This window comes from Lucilia cuprina, chromosome 2 (genome assembly GCF_022045245.1).
Source record: "Lucilia cuprina isolate Lc7/37 chromosome 2, ASM2204524v1, whole genome shotgun sequence".
NCBI lineage: Eukaryota > Metazoa > Arthropoda > Insecta > Diptera > Calliphoridae > Lucilia > Lucilia cuprina.
In genome coordinates this window covers 63,847,359-63,863,453 of record NC_060950.1, presented here as the reverse complement: position 1 = coordinate 63,863,453, position 16,095 = coordinate 63,847,359, and the positions used below count along the sequence as shown (strand labels likewise).

General features: G+C 30.6%; 7 protein-coding genes and 1 non-coding gene across 9 annotated transcripts in view; 5 read left to right on the top strand and 3 right to left on the bottom strand.

The window, feature by feature from the left end:
- Nucleotides 1–2,645, top strand: part of LOC111682489 (inositol-trisphosphate 3-kinase homolog) — a 57,484-nt gene extending 54,839 nt beyond the window's left edge. For both annotated transcript variants that reach the window (XM_023444458.2, XM_023444456.2), the window contains exon 3: nt 1,680–2,645. In XM_023444458.2, coding sequence (XP_023300226.2) covers nt 1,680–2,636 — 957 coding nt within the window. In that variant the 3' untranslated portion in view covers nt 2,637–2,645. The remainder of the gene's footprint in view (nt 1–1,679) is intronic.
- A 2,416-nt stretch (nt 2,646–5,061) lies between these two features.
- LOC111682482 (UDP-GlcNAc:betaGal beta-1,3-N-acetylglucosaminyltransferase-like protein 1) lies at nt 5,062–6,953 on the top strand. Its single transcript, XM_023444448.2, has 5 exons — nt 5,062–5,332; nt 5,394–5,769; nt 5,832–5,962; nt 6,205–6,697; nt 6,757–6,953. The coding sequence occupies exons 1-5, from the start codon at nt 5,300–5,302 to the stop codon at nt 6,951–6,953; spliced, it is 1,230 nt and encodes a 409-aa protein (XP_023300216.2). The 5' UTR covers nt 5,062–5,299.
- Nucleotides 6,954–7,073: 120 nt separating this feature from the next.
- LOC111682474 (uncharacterized protein C19orf47 homolog) lies at nt 7,074–9,445 on the bottom strand. Its single transcript, XM_023444440.2, has 7 exons — nt 9,257–9,445; nt 8,922–9,093; nt 8,737–8,861; nt 8,518–8,679; nt 8,189–8,454; nt 7,776–8,100; nt 7,074–7,717 (listed from the first exon to the last, which is right to left on the bottom strand). Exons 1-7 carry the CDS (start codon nt 9,273–9,275, stop codon nt 7,431–7,433), a joined length of 1,356 nt encoding a protein of 451 aa, XP_023300208.2. The 5' UTR covers nt 9,276–9,445; the 3' UTR covers nt 7,074–7,430.
- Nucleotides 9,446–9,817: 372 nt separating this feature from the next.
- On the top strand, nt 9,818–11,356 carry LOC111682475 (protein ALP1-like). The gene is made up of 2 exons (XM_023444441.2): nt 9,818–10,399; nt 10,462–11,356. The coding sequence occupies exons 1-2, from the start codon at nt 10,068–10,070 to the stop codon at nt 11,333–11,335; spliced, it is 1,206 nt and encodes a 401-aa protein (XP_023300209.2). The 5' UTR covers nt 9,818–10,067; the 3' UTR covers nt 11,336–11,356.
- On the bottom strand, nt 11,252–12,822 carry LOC111682483. Its single transcript, XM_046949678.1, has 3 exons — nt 12,600–12,822; nt 12,356–12,509; nt 11,252–11,917 (listed from the first exon to the last, which is right to left on the bottom strand). The coding sequence occupies exons 1-3, from the start codon at nt 12,727–12,729 to the stop codon at nt 11,365–11,367; spliced, it is 837 nt and encodes a 278-aa protein (XP_046805634.1). The 5' UTR covers nt 12,730–12,822; the 3' UTR covers nt 11,252–11,364.
- Nucleotides 12,823–12,938: 116 nt separating this feature from the next.
- LOC111682472 (exosome complex component RRP41) lies at nt 12,939–13,934 on the top strand. The gene has a single exon (XM_023444438.2). It carries the CDS (start codon nt 13,156–13,158, stop codon nt 13,903–13,905), a length of 750 nt encoding a protein of 249 aa, XP_023300206.1. The 5' UTR covers nt 12,939–13,155; the 3' UTR covers nt 13,906–13,934.
- On the bottom strand, nt 13,917–15,292 carry LOC111682471 (peptide chain release factor 1). The gene has a single exon (XM_023444437.2). It carries the CDS (start codon nt 15,230–15,232, stop codon nt 13,994–13,996), a length of 1,239 nt encoding a protein of 412 aa, XP_023300205.2. The 5' UTR covers nt 15,233–15,292; the 3' UTR covers nt 13,917–13,993.
- Nucleotides 15,293–15,531: 239 nt separating this feature from the next.
- Trnav-cac lies at nt 15,532–15,604 on the top strand. The gene has a single exon. It is a non-coding gene; the product is annotated as a tRNA-Val (tRNA).
- Nucleotides 15,605–16,095: the final 491 nt, after the last annotated feature.

Below are 16,095 nucleotides of genomic sequence, written 5' to 3'. Positions count from 1 at the left end.
TTATTGACGCTTTACGCTGTTGACAATTACACAAATTATTTTTGTTTTTTTGTTTATTTTGTAATATTTATATTTCAAGAAATTTACTACGAACTTTGGGTCTAAGTGACGCAAATTATAAAGAGCATGTAACCATATAGTAGAAAAAGATAAGCAGCAATGACAGACAGTTTTAATCTTGAATATTCTGATATTTTTTTCATAAGTGTGTAATTTTTTTTATTTATAAATAATATTTTAAATTTCATTTGAATTAATTTGGTTCTTTGATTTGGTTTTAAAATTTCCCCTCAAGGAAAAAAACTCAAGTTGTTTTGAAAATTTAAAGAAATTGCATCAGCAAATTTTTTCTTTATCATTTTAAATTAATTGTTTTAATGGTTTAGATTTTTTTCTTAGCAGCATCAGCTTTAAAACACGTGTTTTTTTGAAGTATTTTTAAGACATTGACATTGTTTTTTTTTTTGCAATAATGCAAAATGTCTTTAAGGTAGCGTACTTTGATTTTTAGCATGAACTAGGAAGTTTTAAATTTGAAACTTAAGAACAACAACAACTCTATTTCTTTTTCAAATAAACTATTGTCCAATTCACAATCGATGTCGTATAGTTGTAGCGTTGTATGTCATAAAAATTTTTCAATTAAAATTTTTTGAAATAAAAACAAATCAACCGTACAACACTGATTGTGAATTAAACAAATATTTCGCTTTAGTATGGACTAGAAATTTTAAATTTGAAACTTAAGAACAACAACAGCTCTACTATAGTTTTGGGAATTAACTTTAAAATCAGCTGTTACTTTTTTTGAAATAAACTGCATTGTTGATTTCAAAAAAAAATTTCTAGTTTTTTTGGTCAAATGTTTTTTCAATTTTTAAAGTCGACTTGCAAAATATTACCGGCTGCCAGCCGCCGCCGATTTGAGCCATCTCGGCTTGTATCTGTGTTTTAATGTTAATCCTCTTTGATGTTTTTACGTACAAGATTAAACTTTACAGTGTTGCCATACAAAACAAACGAAAACGTCACTGTTTGTTATTCAAACAATGCATGTTTTATAAAAAAGAAGACAATTTTAATCTAATATGAAAATTAATTAAAAATTAAATTTAAATGTATTATTAAGTCTGCCTAATTTATACTAATCGATAAATTAAACATTTTAATATTTATTTTACTACAAAATTGTATTAATTTTTTGCATCAACTGTAAAAATTTTGCATTTTTTGTTCAAGTTTAAACCACCTCCATTTGGGCGTTTAAACTAGCAAACAAAATTAGCTGATTGTGTATTCAAAAACACCTATCGAGGATTAATAATAATCCCTAATCCTCTACCTAAAGATTGGCCCTTATAGTTATTTTTCTAATTTGCCAAAGGTTTATTTTAAAAGGTTTATTTCTTTATTATTAAATATAATTAAACTTGTGGGAAAATTTTGTCTACATCTTAATGGAATTTTTGGGCAATTTTTTTTTTTTGCTTTGTCTGCTGTTGACTTTTATATAAACATTTTATTATTTGTTTATTTAATTTTAAAGCTGCTAAAAAACAATCAATTCTCTAATAAAACTTTAAAAAACAACAACAACAAAAACTATATTTATTTAAGAATTTCTTGTTCTTTTTTGCTTATCACTTGAAACTAAATATTTATTTTGTTTTTAATTACAGAATGCTTTAGAATTAAGTGCCCCAGCAACACCAGTACTACTACAACAACAACAACAGCAGCAGCAACAACAAACCAATAACAAGCCCTCTGGTTGGTTACAGTTATCGGGTCATCCCGAAAGCATAGTTCCCTGTGCAAGTGGTGTGGTGCGTAAACGTGTTAATAGTTTTACAGACTATGAGGTATTGGCCTATCAGCAACTCAGACAGGAGCCACAAACCAGTAAAATAGTTCCCGAATTTTATGGCAATGTACAATTGGAATCTGGTGAAATGTTTATAGAATTACAGGATTTACTAAAAGGTTTCAAAGATCCCTGTGTTATGGACATTAAAATGGGTTGTCGCACTTTTTTAGAATCCGAAGTGGGTAATAAAACTTTAAGACCAGATTTATATCAAAAAATGATTAAAGTAGATCCTAACGCACCCACTGCAGAAGAACACCAACAAAAAGCCATTACCAAATTGCGTTATATGCTATTTCGTGAAGCTATGTCCTCTTCACAATCCAAAGGATTTCGCATAGAGGCCTTGCGTTTAAAAGGTAAACCACCGATGAAAGATTTAAAGACGGTACGTTCGAATGAACAAATTACTCAAACTATAGAGGAATTTGTGAGTCAAAAGAAATCGGTACAAAAGGATTTGCTGAAACGTTTAAAACACATGCGTGCTGTCATGGAGAAATCAAAATTCTTTCAAACCCATGAAATTGTGGGTTCTAGCATATTTATAGTTTATGATGATACTAAAGTTGGCTGCTGGCTAATAGATTTTGCCAAATCTAGACCATTGCCGCAACAATTAACACTTAATCATCGTTCTGAATGGATGCCGGGTAATCGTGAGGAGGGTTTGTTGAAAGGCATGGATGAACTTATAAATGCTTTTGAAATGGTTTATAACAAACAGCATTCATCTTCTTCTTTAGGCCGCAAATTTTTACAAATTTAAGAATATTTTCAAAAAAAAAACTTCATTTAAAGACTGATCATTAAATTTTGTAAATTTTTCCATTTTTGTGCTTTAATTCGTGTCAAAACTTATTAGAATTTATTAACATGCATTTCAATATTTATAAAAACTAAACATTTCATTTCTATTATTTTCCATATTGGAAATCTGTTAATTTGTAGTTAATTAGAAAAAAAGAAGACTTTTGTAAACAAATTTCTTTAAAACAAAAAAGTATTGTATTTTATAATTAAAAAAAACTTAAAATAGTTATAATAAATCATTAAAAGAAAACATCAAAATAAAACTTTATCCAATAAAGAAATAAGAATATTTTTTTTTCAAATTTATATTCAAAAATCCTTTGTAATCATTTGGTTTCTTGAAAACATTCATTAAATTCATTATTATTTACTTAATTATTTTGTTAAGTTTTAGTTAATAAATCTTATTATAATTGTATGTAAACACAAATGTATACTGTAATTAGTAAATTAATATATATACAAAAATATACAAATTTAAACAAAAAATTTATGAAAAAATTAAAAAAGAAAAAGTGTTTTTTATTCATAATCTACATCTACATGGTTGCTTCTTATTCTTTAATTAACATATTTGGCAACTCTGTCTAAATAAGTTTTAAAATATTGCCTATTAGTTAAAGCAATGTTTTAACATCAATATAATCTCCAAAACAAATAGTAAAAAGTAATATTTTTTCATCATTATTACTTATACGCTGTCATATTTCATATAGAATGAATGATGACGTCATTAAAAAATTTGTTTGACAATTTTTCCAACTCGCAAAATACCCACAAATTCATTTCTTAACACCAGGCGCACAGCATCGTATGAAAAGCAGTAGGCTGCGTTTTTTAATTTTTGAAAGAAATTTTCTAAAGCATACTTTAAGGAGGTGAAAAGTATTTGAGTCAGCTTGTTTATTATTGAAGCAACAGGGTAATTCAAATATTTTCAAAAGCCCAAAAGTATGCTTACACATTTCTGAACACAACAAAATGCAGCTAGCTGCTGTTAGCGAATAGAAGTGCATAATCCCAAGATTATAAAAACTAATAACACCACAAAGTGTAAACATTATTTGGTGCTCCATAACGTATGATAAATATTATTTACTTACAAATTACCTTCATGACATATATGATTATTGTTTACAAAAACTAATAGCTACGTCATGATACCACCATTATATTTTTGTATTATGGTCTACGTGATATTTGAAACATACTCAAACCTCCCAAAAATATAAATAAACATCTTCTTTAATGGAAAATTACAAAATAAACAAAACAACTTAAGATAAAAGTAAAGTGGCTGCTGCAAAACATTCAATTTTCTGTTATCTTATAAACATGCAAAATATATATTAACAATAACAAATAAAACATCGAAACTAATTTTTAGAAAAAAAAACAAACAATACACTGATTGTCAATATTAATAAGACAATAAGACCAACAGATAAAAACAAACGCCATGTAAACGCAAAGCATTTCTCAAACAAACACCCCTTAATAATAGAAAAACACAGAGAGGAGAGAAATGTAAATAAATACAACACCAACAACAACCTTACAATAATAGAGAAAATGTACCTGATAAGAATAAAAAAATAAATACCTTAAAGAGAAACGAAATACTTTGACACAATGGGAATTATTACAAAAAAAGCATAGACTAAACCTTAACTTAGACTAAAGCCTAAAAAATAGAATAGACTATAGACTAGAATTAAGACTATACTACAGGCTAGACTGTAGACTGGACCAGATTATAGACTAAATTATAGACTAGACTGTAGACTATGGACTAGCCTATAGACTAGACTAGAGACTAGACTATATACTAGACTATAGACTAGACTATAGACTAGATTATAGACTAGACTATATACTAGACTATAGACTAGACTATATACTAGACTATAGACTAGACTATAGACTAGATTATAGACTAGACTATAGACTAGACTATGGACTAGACTATGGACTAGACTATAGGCTAGACTATAGACTAGATTATAGACTAGACTATAGACTAGACTATAGACTAGACTATAGACTAGACTATAGACTAGACTATAGACTAGACTATAGACTAGACTATAGACTAGACTATAGACTAGACTATAGACTATAGACTAGACTATAGACTATAGACTAGACTATAGACTAGGCTATAGACTAGACTATAGACTAGACTATAGACTAGACTATAGACTAGACTATAGACTAGACTATAGACTAGACTATAGACTAGACTATAGACTAGACTATAGACTAGACTATAGACTAGACTATAGACTAGACTATAGACTAGACTACAGACTAGACTATAGACTAGACTATAGACTAGACTATAGACAAGACTACAGACCGACACAACTAATTTGTTTCTAATCTAGACATTGATTTTCAATTTATATATGCTGGCCGAAAGTACTTTATATATATTAGAGCTTTACATCTATAAAAACAAAAAAGGCACTGATATGACAGCAAGAACATTCTCTCGCACACACACACACACATACAGTATACGTAACAAACATAATATTACATGATTTACAACCGGCAAAATTTTATGCAAAAATAATTTGCAATCAATTACAAGAGGAATCAAATATAAACCCAATTATGCCGGAAATAAAAGAAAAACAAGACTTAATAGTAAGTGTTAAAGAAAAGGCAAAAACAAAAATATGAAATAACTTATTATATTCAATTAAAGTCTGTGATTATTACGGTTTTAAATGGTGGCCCTTGGATAGATAGTTGTATGGAATCGATTATTAAACAAACAGCTGTACAAACACAACAACAACAATTACAGACCTTAGAAAAATTGCATTTGGATGAAGCGCAGAATCCATTTATGTCAACCATGACCAACTCACCAAAAACAACAACACAAACCCACAATTTTGCAACAAGTATTTTAGGTGATGATGATGACGTATTAAAACCTCTTATAGAGGTTTGTGTCTTTGATGATTGCAGTAGTGATGATACTCTTAAACTACTGTATAAATGGCAGTCTAATTTAAGAGACAATTTTAATATTGAAATGCATATAGTAGAGAACTTAACGGGTAAAACAAAAGGAGGTAAATTAAGAAAGGATATTGTTTGTAGGATTATATTTCTTAATATTTTTTTATACATGTAGTGGGCTATGGACGCAATCGAGCTATAGAGGCTGCCAAGGGCAATTATTTATGTTTTCAAGATATAGATGATGAAATGCTAACGTCACGTATTTGGAAACAATATAATTTAGCGAAGCAATATAAAAATGCAGTAATTTGCTATTATTTAGACTAAACTCTAATTAATAGTCTACAGTCTAGCCTATATGTAGTCTAGTCTATAGTCTAGTCTATAGTCTAGTCTATAGTCTAGTCTATAGTCTAGTCTATAGTCTAGTCTATAGTCTAGTCTATAGTCTAGTCTATAGTCTAGTCTATAGTCTAGTCTATAGTCTAGTCTATAGTCTAGTCTATAGTCTAGTCTATAGTCTAGTCTATTTCCCTATTTTTCAGATAATCGGCTCCAAATTTATACGCACACCCAGTAATTCAACCTGCCGTTTTACCCGTTGGGCTAACGAATTACCCCACGATAAATTAACTATACAAATTTATACCTCCAATGGGCCCACAATTATAATGCCCACTTGGCTGTGTCATCGTCAAGTTTATGAACTTATAAAAGGGGGTTTTTCTGAGCAAGGCAAAGGTTGCCCTGAGGATTTAATATTCTTCTATCAACATTTAGATAACCAGGGTGTTATTAAACGTGTCGAAGAATGTTTACTAAAATATCGTTATCATGCGGAGGCCACTACTTTTAGTGTGGCTGCCAGAACCATATGGCATATAAGACTTAGCCACTTGCTAGAGAATGTGTTAAAGAAACCGCCGTGGAGTAAGGGTTTCTCAATATGGAATGCTGGAAAACAGGGTAGAAAATTCTTTAGGGATTTGCCAACAGAGGAAAAGAAAAAAGTTAAAACATTTTGTGATGTGGATAAAAGTAAAATTTAAATTTGGTTAAAATTTAAAAATATTTCAAAAATTGTTATTATATTTTAGATAAAATTCATAAATTATATAAATATTATGATGCACTTTTAAGGCAGATTACCTTTTCTATACCCATAGTGCATTTTTCTGTGGTGGAGCCACCGGTGGTGATATGCATGAAATTGGATTTAACTAATGGTGATTTTGAAATGAATTTACAAAGTTTGCAATTTGTAGAAGGAATAGATTATATATTGTTTACTTAAATAAGAAGTTTATAGAGTTTACAAAAGCAGAAGAAGAATTGTGTTATAAGAAAGATATTAAAAATATCTTAAAATTTTTAGATTTTTCAGATTTTTTAGAAATCTTAAGAAACGTAGTGATATTTTTTTGTAATTTATTGATATAACTTAATAAAGCACAAGTAAATGTATTAAAACATTTTATAATAAAACGAAATTTTGCATAAAATAAAGTAAAAGTTATGATTGTTTGTTAGTTTATTTATTACTACTAAATTTTTAAGGTTTCTTAATCTTAAATTAAAAAAAAGAAAATTAAACATAAAAAAGTCTTACCTTAAACAGCAAAAGGTAACAAAAATTAAGCAGATGTTTGGATTATGGTTAAATGAAATTGTTTAAAATTAGAAATGATGAGCATTTTAGAAGTAGACGTAGTTGCATTACAGAAAAATGTAGTTAAAAGTAGTAGTAGTTGTTGTTGTTGTATCGTTAAATTTAACTACCATAACCTAATCTATCGAAAACTGAAGCAGTTTTTGGTGAAGATTTTTCTATGTTAACTCTACCCAAACGTTTTGATATGTTTGAAACATTCGAGCTATTACTGGAGGAGGTAGATGATGATTTTGTAGTAATGGGAGAGGATTTACCCAAACGTTTGTGTACTGGCAAGTCATGGCGTTGTATTACCTCATCGGCTTTCATTTTTGATAGAGTTTTCATTTTGGAGGGTGGTGATGCCTTAAGATTAAGAGATTTTTTGGTGCTGTGTAGTTTGGCATCTAAAATGACAAAAGCAAAAGTTAAAAAAATACTTAATGTTAATTTTAGCAAACTTACTTAAACCCAGACGAGCCTTAACACCAGCCGGTTTATCTTTTATAAAATCCTGTCGTGGCTTAAATGTTTTTCTTGTGGGTGAACTATAGCGGCGGGGAGCTATTTCTCTTACTTCGGCTGTAGAGGCAAATTTAACAAATTTTTCACTTCCACCCGATATATCCATATCGTCATACATATCATCATCGCCAGAAGAAGCCATACTTTCATCTTCATCACTTTCTTTTTTGAGTGGTACTTTTTTCACTAATATTACTTTTTGCTTAATGGGTTTGACAATTGTGGGCGCCACCACCGTTTTAGCTTTAACAATAGTTGAGAGGCGCTGGAAAATGCAACAAAAGGACAACACCAATAAGTTTTAAACGATCAAAAACTGTTATTTTTTCTCAAAAAAGCAATGGTATACTTACATTTTTAGCGGTATTTTTCAAAATGGGTTTAATTTCTTTCGACACTGTAGCCTCATCGCTAGACTTGCCGCCCAGCCTAGAAAATATCGAGGAAGATGTCTGTAAAGACTTGCTGCCTAGGCCCGTAATTCTCATTTTAACATTATCCATACTATCAAGCGAAGAAGAATCATTATTATCCTCTAATACTATAGTATCTTTTGAATTCTTAGCCAAACGTTTAAAAATATCCGATTTTTCTTTAGACGCTTCTCTGTCGGAATATACTATCAGAAAAACAAGGATTAATAATGAAAACCTAAAAGTTTTCATTGAAAAGTTTAACTTACATTTAGCTTGTTTGGCCAAAATTTGTTTACTGCGCTCGGTGGTGCCGGAAGGCAATTTGATTTTATATTTACCCTCATGCTCGGGTAAAACACGTCTTGGTTTGACAGCCGGTAAAGGTGCCACTACTGCAGCTGAGCTGCTAGAAGCTACTGAAGCAGTGGCTGGAAGATAATAAATAAATTAGCTAAAACTACAATAATTTACTTAATAAAACTTACATTTTAAACGTATTTTCTTATCCAAAGGTGTTACCGGATTAGCCGGTACCGCTGCTATTGGTACGGGTGTTTCACAGCTTAATACTTTTTCGCGGGCCGTTTGATCACACACCGTTTTGGCATGTCTTTTATATGTTATAACCATTTTAATAGTATATTAACTTTTTTATATCATAATAACCTACCTTAATATGGCTATTATATCTCCCATTAAAGTAATGCCCATTTCTCGTAAATATTCCTTGTTTAAATCCATTAGCATATCAACTTGTATGCGATTCTCTACAAATATATGAGCATATGTGGCTGCAGCCGGCGAAGGTATGCCGGAAGCATTGAAAAATTTAACCCATTGTCCTAAAAAATATAAATTACACAATTATATGAATGTTCATTAATTTGTTAAACTAATTTATTAAATTTTGTACAATTATTACATTGGTGAATAGAAAAACTAAATGTTGTAATGATTAAAAACTGTAGTGAAACAAATTACCATTGTTTCTGTTTTTTTACTTACCCGCTGTGGTAGTAGACATTTTGTTACAATTTCCTTTTTTATATTTTATTTAATATATTTATTATTATAGGTTTTTTCGTTTTTAAGGGCTTTTTACTAAAAATAAAATTTTCTCAATCAAATGTTTCTTGCAGGGGTCGCCATTGTGTCAGAAAAAAAAATCAACAACAAACCAAATGTCATTTATTTTCAATAGCAGTGTTATCAATTTAGCAGCTTTTTTCACACCAAAAGCGTTTATATAGAAGTTTTAACATGTTCTTGTGTAATTAACAAATTGACATTACTTAAAACTAACGAAAAAATATTTCGACCGTATTAAACATACTCTATGGCAACCAAAATAAACAATCGCATTTTACGTTAAGATATGTATACTATTTATAAAATTTGATAATTTCTTTATAACATTATAGAATTTTTAATGAATATTTCAATTAAACCTTGTAATTTTTATAAAATTTCTATAAAAAGCAGTTTTGCCTTTGTTTTTTTTACAGTAGTCCGGTTAATTTGGGATGTTAAAAAATATTAATGGCGGCATTGTTAAAAAATTGTATTGTTTTAAAATAATATAGGTATTAATATTAGAAATTTTTTTAAATTTAAATATTTTTTGAAGAGCTATTGGGTTTTAAAATTTATAAGCGGCTAGTAGTAACTATATGATCTGGCAACTTGTTGCCTGTTTTTAACTAAAAACACATTGACAGCTGCAGTCTGCAAATGACAAAAATATCTAAATTGCATAAAAATTATATAGAAAATACATAGTAAGATTCTGGAAAATCTTATCAAATTCATTAAAAAAATGCTTTTAATGCCTTATGATTATGTGGAGAAATTCATGCAAATTTTTAAATTCTATTTGGCGTTTGTTAATTTCATTGATGTGGTAGTGCCTAATCAAAATCGTAGTTTGTGGACGCGTGAGGAATTCCGTCAGAATGAACGCGAATTATATAGTTTATACAATGATCTATTGGAATTGATAAAACAACATAATAGTCGTGAATTTCGTAAGTTTACACGCATAAATGTGTCTACCTATCAGCATTTAATACGCATTTTAAAAAAGAAATTGGTTAAATATTCTTTGCGTAAGCCAATACCGCCAGAATGTCGTTTAATGTTGACATTAATGTAAGTACATATATAGATATAATGGTAAATTTGAAAATCTACTAACATAATTCTAATATTAGCTATTTAGCCCACGATTCCGCTAGAACATTATTATCCTTGGCTTTTCGTATGGGTAAGTCAACGGTTAGAGAAATTATATTGGATACTTGCCAGGTTATATGTGAGGAATTGGGACCGTCGTACTTAAAATCCTCTAAATCAACTGCCGATGATTATTTTGCTTGGGCGGAGGAATTTGAAAAGGAAACCGGTTTACCCAATTGTATGGGCTGCATTGATATTATAGAATTTCAACATGATAAGAAATGTTTTTCTCCTATCATTACCATGGCGGCCTGTAATGCTAAATATCAAATAACCCATGCTGATGTGGCTCTACCTAAAGAGATTAAAGAAAAGGATAATTTTATTAATCGTTTAATACAAAAACAATTAAAATTGCCCAATGATATGGTGATGCCCGATACGGGCTTAATGCTGTCGCCCTATTTCATTACACCCGCCAATTTTCCTTTGGTAGACCATGTCATGAGGCCCTATCCGGGTAAAATTTTAACGCCAGAAAAACATAATTTAAATGAAAACTTAAAAGTGGGTTCTCGCTTAATAGAAAATACTTTGGGTGTTTTGATTTGGAAATGGAAGGTGTTGCAGAACAAATTTACTTGCCGCATGGATATTGGAGTGGAACATATAGTCAAAGCCACCATGATTTTACACAACTTTGCCATGCAACATGATTCTTGTTATTTTCACAAGAAATTTGTCGATCATTATGATGATAATACTTTGGAATTTGTGCCTGGATTATGGCGCCAACAAGATTTTCAAATAACTCATTCAAAGATCTACTATGAAAGTAATGCTAGAGAAGAAGCGTTTGCTAACCGAGATTTATTAAAAGAATATTTATATAATAAACATAATCAATAAAAAATTAAAAAAAAAATCTTAAAAAAATGTTATAGTTGTTGTATATTATTACTCTGCTGATGATTAACAATCTCTAGAGTAACCATTTCCAGTATTCTTTGCTGCAAACGCATTTGTGTTAAAGCGGGCAAATTGGCTTCTTCCACCTGCAGAGCCAAAGAATTGAAAAATACTTGATTCGAGGAGGGCGGTGTAAAATGTTTTTTGGCATTTTGCAATAAGCTGGTCATTTCTGAACAGGCCTCCTGAATTAAGGCCTCTTTATCATATTTTTTCTTTTTATTTAATTCGTTATCAGGACGATAGCTGTGGACATAGTTACTACTACCACCGCTGGAGGTGGTGTTGGCGGTATTGGCTGTGTTGGAGGTGTTAGTGTTTTGCGTAGTGGGTTGATCTATCTTTTTCACATAATCATTTAAATCGAAATTTTCGATTTCGAAATCGGCTTCATTCGAAAGTTCTTGTTCTTGGTAGATTGAAACATCAAATTGTTGTACCTCTCCTTCGGTTTGATTTAAATTTGTGATAGCAGCTTCAGTCTCATCATCATAGTTTTCTTCGGTTTTAAAAATAACATTGCTGAAAGATGAGTTTTTTGGGTTAATAAGAATGTATTTATATTTTAAAAATGTATCTATTTATTTATCTATCTATCTATCTATCTATCTATCTATCTATCTATCTATCTATCTATATATCTATCTATCTATCTATCTATCTATCTATCTATCTATCTATCTATCTATCCATCTATCTATCTATCTATCTATCTATCTATCTATCTATCTATCTATCTATCTATCTATCTACCTATGTATATATCTAACTTTCTATCTATCTATCTATCTATCTATCTATCTATCTATCTATCTATCTATATATCTATCTATCTATCTATCTATCTATCTATCTATCTATCTATATATCTATCTATCTATCTATCTATCTATCTATCTATCTATCTATCTATCTATCTATCTATCTATCTATCTAAAACCCTGCATTCACTCCACTTACTCATCAAATTGATTGTTCAGAAACGACATGGCATTATAATATTGCCAGGTTCTAGTGGACAACACATCTCCATCATCGCCCTTTTTCATTTTCTGTTTGTAGGAACGCAAATATGTGTCTCGCAAATGTTTCCATTTCTGGCGCACCGTAGCGGCTTAAAATAAACAAAAAAAAAAAAAAAACAAAACAAACATTTTAACATGACCACATACCAAGCGATAACTACCAGCCACCACCAACTTACGATCTTTACGCAAAATTCTGCCAATCTCTTGCCATTTCGCCTTTTTTTCATCTAAATATTTAATAGTGCGATATTGTTTTTCATATAAAACGGGGTTATTTTTAATAAATTCAATTAATTTATATTCCATTTTAATCACGAAAACAATCTTTTAAACAAATATAACAAGAAGCGTCGTCCTCTTTTCTAATGGAAAAATTTGACAACAAACAGCTGTTTTTGGCATTTCTAACAAAAAAAGAAGATGCCAGAGTTTTTTGAGAACATAAATATAAATAGTAAACAAATTGTGCAAATATTTTTAAGATGTTAGCTGGGGTTTGACATATTAGATTAATTGTGATTTTTTTATAAGTTGAGTTTGACATTTACAATTTCATTTTCTGATAAGTTGCCTGTAGCATCTTAAGTAAATATTTTGCTTTTACTGAACATACCCTCAGCAAAATGTAAACAAAACTTTTATGTTTTCTTTTTTCAATTATTAACAACACGCGGTTTTTTTCTTTTTGTATTTTTTTGTATAAAAAGTTTACAAATTATTTTTAAAATAAAAATGTCTAATTTTGAATTATTAAGTGATCAAGGTTTGCGTTTAGACGGTCGACGTCCACATGAATTACGACGAATCAAGTGTAAATTGGGTGTTTTTGAACAACCCGATGGCAGTGCCTATTTGGAACAAGGCAATACTAAAGTATTGGCAGCAGTCTACGGTCCCCATCAAGCGACAAGTAAAAAATTGGACATAAATGAAGTGGTTATAAACTGTCAATACAGCATGGCTACATTTTCCACGACGGAGAGAAAAAAACGTCCACGAGGAGATCGTAAATTACAGGAAATTACTTTGTATCTAAGACAAGCTTTAAGAGCCGCTATTAAAACTGAACTATATCCTCGCTCTCAGATTGATGTTTATATTGAGGTATTGCAAGCGGATGGTGCTAATTATGCAGTGGCTTTAAATGCCGCCACTTTAGCTTTGGTTGATGCTGGCATTTGTCTTAAGGAATATGTGGTAGCCTGTACCGCCTCGTTGAGTAAGAATAATATTCCCCTAACGGATGTCTCACATTTTGAAGAGGTGTCCGGAGGTCCTACCCTCACAGTTGCTTCTCTGCCTTCTTCTAATAAGATAGCATTTATGGAAATGTCCCAGCGTTTTCATCTGGACAATTTGCCGAAAGTAATGGAACAGGCTTTGGCCGGGTGTCGTGAGATACAAGCTATTATGGAAACTGCAGTGCGTAAGCACTTAATGCAAATGGGTTCGGCGGGAGACTGGAGTAATATAGCAAAATAAACAAACATATGTTTAAAGGATAACAAAAATTGGATTTTTTATTTAAAATTATAAAAACACAAAGTTCTATTTTTAACACAGCAAATAATTATTTCGCCTTGGCAGCCTTTATTTCTTCTGCATTAAAACTTTCGATCATTTCGGTCAAACGTTTTTTACGGAAATCCAAAGCTATTTTTTTAATAAGATTATTTAAATGTTCTCCACCCTCAAAGAACTCTTTCAGATTGTGTACAGTACCACCCTGAATACGATGATCTGTGATTCGATCCTGCACAAAATTGTAGGTGCGAATTTTTTCATTACGATCCAAATTACCTTGTTGAGCTTTGCGTGTTGCCTTAGTACTAGCATCTGCAGATTCCAATTCTATTTGCACTAGTTTAGCTTGTAGTTTTTTTAGGGCAATTTCTTTATTTTTAATTTGGGAACGTTCCGTTTGACTTTCTATGGCAATGCCGGAGGGTATATGTACTATACGTACCGCTGAATCGGTGGTATTGACATGCTGTCCGCCTGCACCACTGGCTCTCTTTGTTTCAATCTTTAAATCCTTTTCGGGTATAACAACATTTATGTCAGCCGGTCTGGGTATTACTGCCACGGAGGCGGTACTGGTGTGTATACGTCCTGATTTTTCAGTAGCCGGTACTCTTTGCACCCTATGTACACCCGCCTCGTAACGTAAACGTTTAAAGGATTCTTCATCATTGACTATAACATTAGCATGTCTTAGACCTCCAATATCAGTTAAATCTTCGGCCAAAATTTCATAATCCCAATTATTGTTATCAAAATAATTGGTATACATATCATACAATTCTTTGGCAAATAACATTGCTTCCTGCCCCCCTGCACCAGCATTAACTTCAAATATCAAAGAGGGATAATACTCAGTATCGGCCAAAGTTAAAATTTTCTCCATAAGCTCCTTCTCAGTCTTAGCCATTAGGGTGGTATAAACTTCAGCTTCCTCTTTAATTAAATCTTTCATATCTATATCCTTTTCTGCTTCTATATCCTCCTTCGAGGGCATGTTACCCTTTAAGGCACGATGTTGTTCTAACATTTTAACTATATCCGATAACTGAGCCATTCTACGGTATTCATCATCATTGCCGGAAGCATTTGTTCTTAAATCATAGAATTCTTTGCGTAAGGCTTCTAAATAGTTTTGTAACTTTTCATTGTGGAAATCCAAAATGTTTGTATGACCACCGGCTGTGGCAGACAAAAAACGCACATTATTTCCCGCCAAACTTGTCTTGTTTATTAGTTGGATTAAGCAACTTTTGTTAGTTACTTTTAAAACCTTATTAAAAAACATTTTATTAATAATTTTCGTTAATTTTTTCGACTTTTAACTTAATATAACATGGATTAAGTAACTCACTAATAATAAACGGTTTTGTTTTTGTTTAATTCTGACAGCAGCTGTTTTTGTTTACATTTTTGCTGAGAAAAACAGACTTGTTATAAAGACATGTGGTTTATTTACCTCAATTAAAACACGGTTGCTATTACTGTTAATAACATTGTTTTCTGAAAAATCAGCTAAATTGCTGTTATATTTATAGAAAAGTTTATTAAATTTTTATACGATATTTAGCCGACAGCTGACAACAAGTTTCCGTAGTGTAGTGGTTATCACGTGTGCTTCACACGCACAAGGTCCCCGGTTCGAACCCGGGCGGAAACAAATTGAAAGGGTTATTTTTTGTTTTAATTTTTTTTATAAATTGTGTATTTAATTTTTTTAACAAATTTTAAAATACATATAGACATAATTGAGATACAAGTTATGTACTTCATGTGTTTTATTTTAGCGGTATTTATGACGGTTTTTCTAAAAGTACATTTTTGAGTTAGTTTTTTTTACAAATTCGGACTAATTTTTGTTTTTTTCTTTGTTTTAATTCTTTGAATTTTTGGTAATATAAACATTAAATAAATCCACTTTTAAAAACGATTAAAGATGACTTTGTTATTTCACCATTTAGGGCAGGTATTTGATTTGTCAATCAAATCCCAATTAATAATCAGATTAGTTAATCTAAAAACAAATTAATTCTGATGTTAATCAACTTTGATGTTTTTGTACAATCCATGTTTTATAAAAAAGAAGAAGACAATGGTAAATGTAATATGAAAATTATGAAAACTTAAATTTAAAGCAAAAAATATACTGTG

Excerpts from the sequence above, each read along its gene's own strand:
- LOC111682483 (XM_046949678.1), bottom strand. The coding sequence starts at position 12,729 with ATGGAATATAAATTAATTGAATTTATTAAAAATAACCCCGTTTTATAT. Across the intron at positions 12,510-12,599 it reads CAGAATTTTGCGTAAAGATC|CCGCTACGGTGCGCCAGAAA; the intron begins GTAAGTTGGTGG and ends GTTTATTTTAAG. Across the intron at positions 11,918-12,355 it reads CTGAACAATCAATTTGATGA|CAATGTTATTTTTAAAACCG; the intron begins GTAAGTGGAGTG and ends CTCATCTTTCAG.
- LOC111682475 (XM_023444441.2), top strand. The coding sequence starts at position 10,068 with ATGCTTTTAATGCCTTATGATTATGTGGAGAAATTCATGCAAATTTTT. Across the intron at positions 10,400-10,461 it reads CGTTTAATGTTGACATTAAT|CTATTTAGCCCACGATTCCG; the intron begins GTAAGTACATAT and ends TTCTAATATTAG.
- LOC111682471 (XM_023444437.2), bottom strand. The coding sequence starts at position 15,232 with ATGTTTTTTAATAAGGTTTTAAAAGTAACTAACAAAAGTTGCTTAATC.
- LOC111682482 (XM_023444448.2), top strand. The coding sequence starts at position 5,300 with ATGCCGGAAATAAAAGAAAAACAAGACTTAATA. Across the intron at positions 5,770-5,831 it reads AACGGGTAAAACAAAAGGAG|TGGGCTATGGACGCAATCGA; the intron begins GTAAATTAAGAA and ends TTATACATGTAG. Across the intron at positions 5,963-6,204 it reads CGAAGCAATATAAAAATGCA|ATAATCGGCTCCAAATTTAT; the intron begins GTAATTTGCTAT and ends CCTATTTTTCAG.
- LOC111682472 (XM_023444438.2), top strand. The coding sequence starts at position 13,156 with ATGTCTAATTTTGAATTATTAAGTGATCAAGGTTTGCGTTTAGACGGT.
- LOC111682474 (XM_023444440.2), bottom strand. Across the intron at positions 8,862-8,921 it reads GATATAATAGCCATATTAAG|ACATGCCAAAACGGTGTGTG; the intron begins GTAGGTTATTAT and ends AACATATAAAAG. Across the intron at positions 8,101-8,188 it reads TGAAAAATACCGCTAAAAAT|CGCCTCTCAACTATTGTTAA; the intron begins GTAAGTATACCA and ends TGCATTTTCCAG.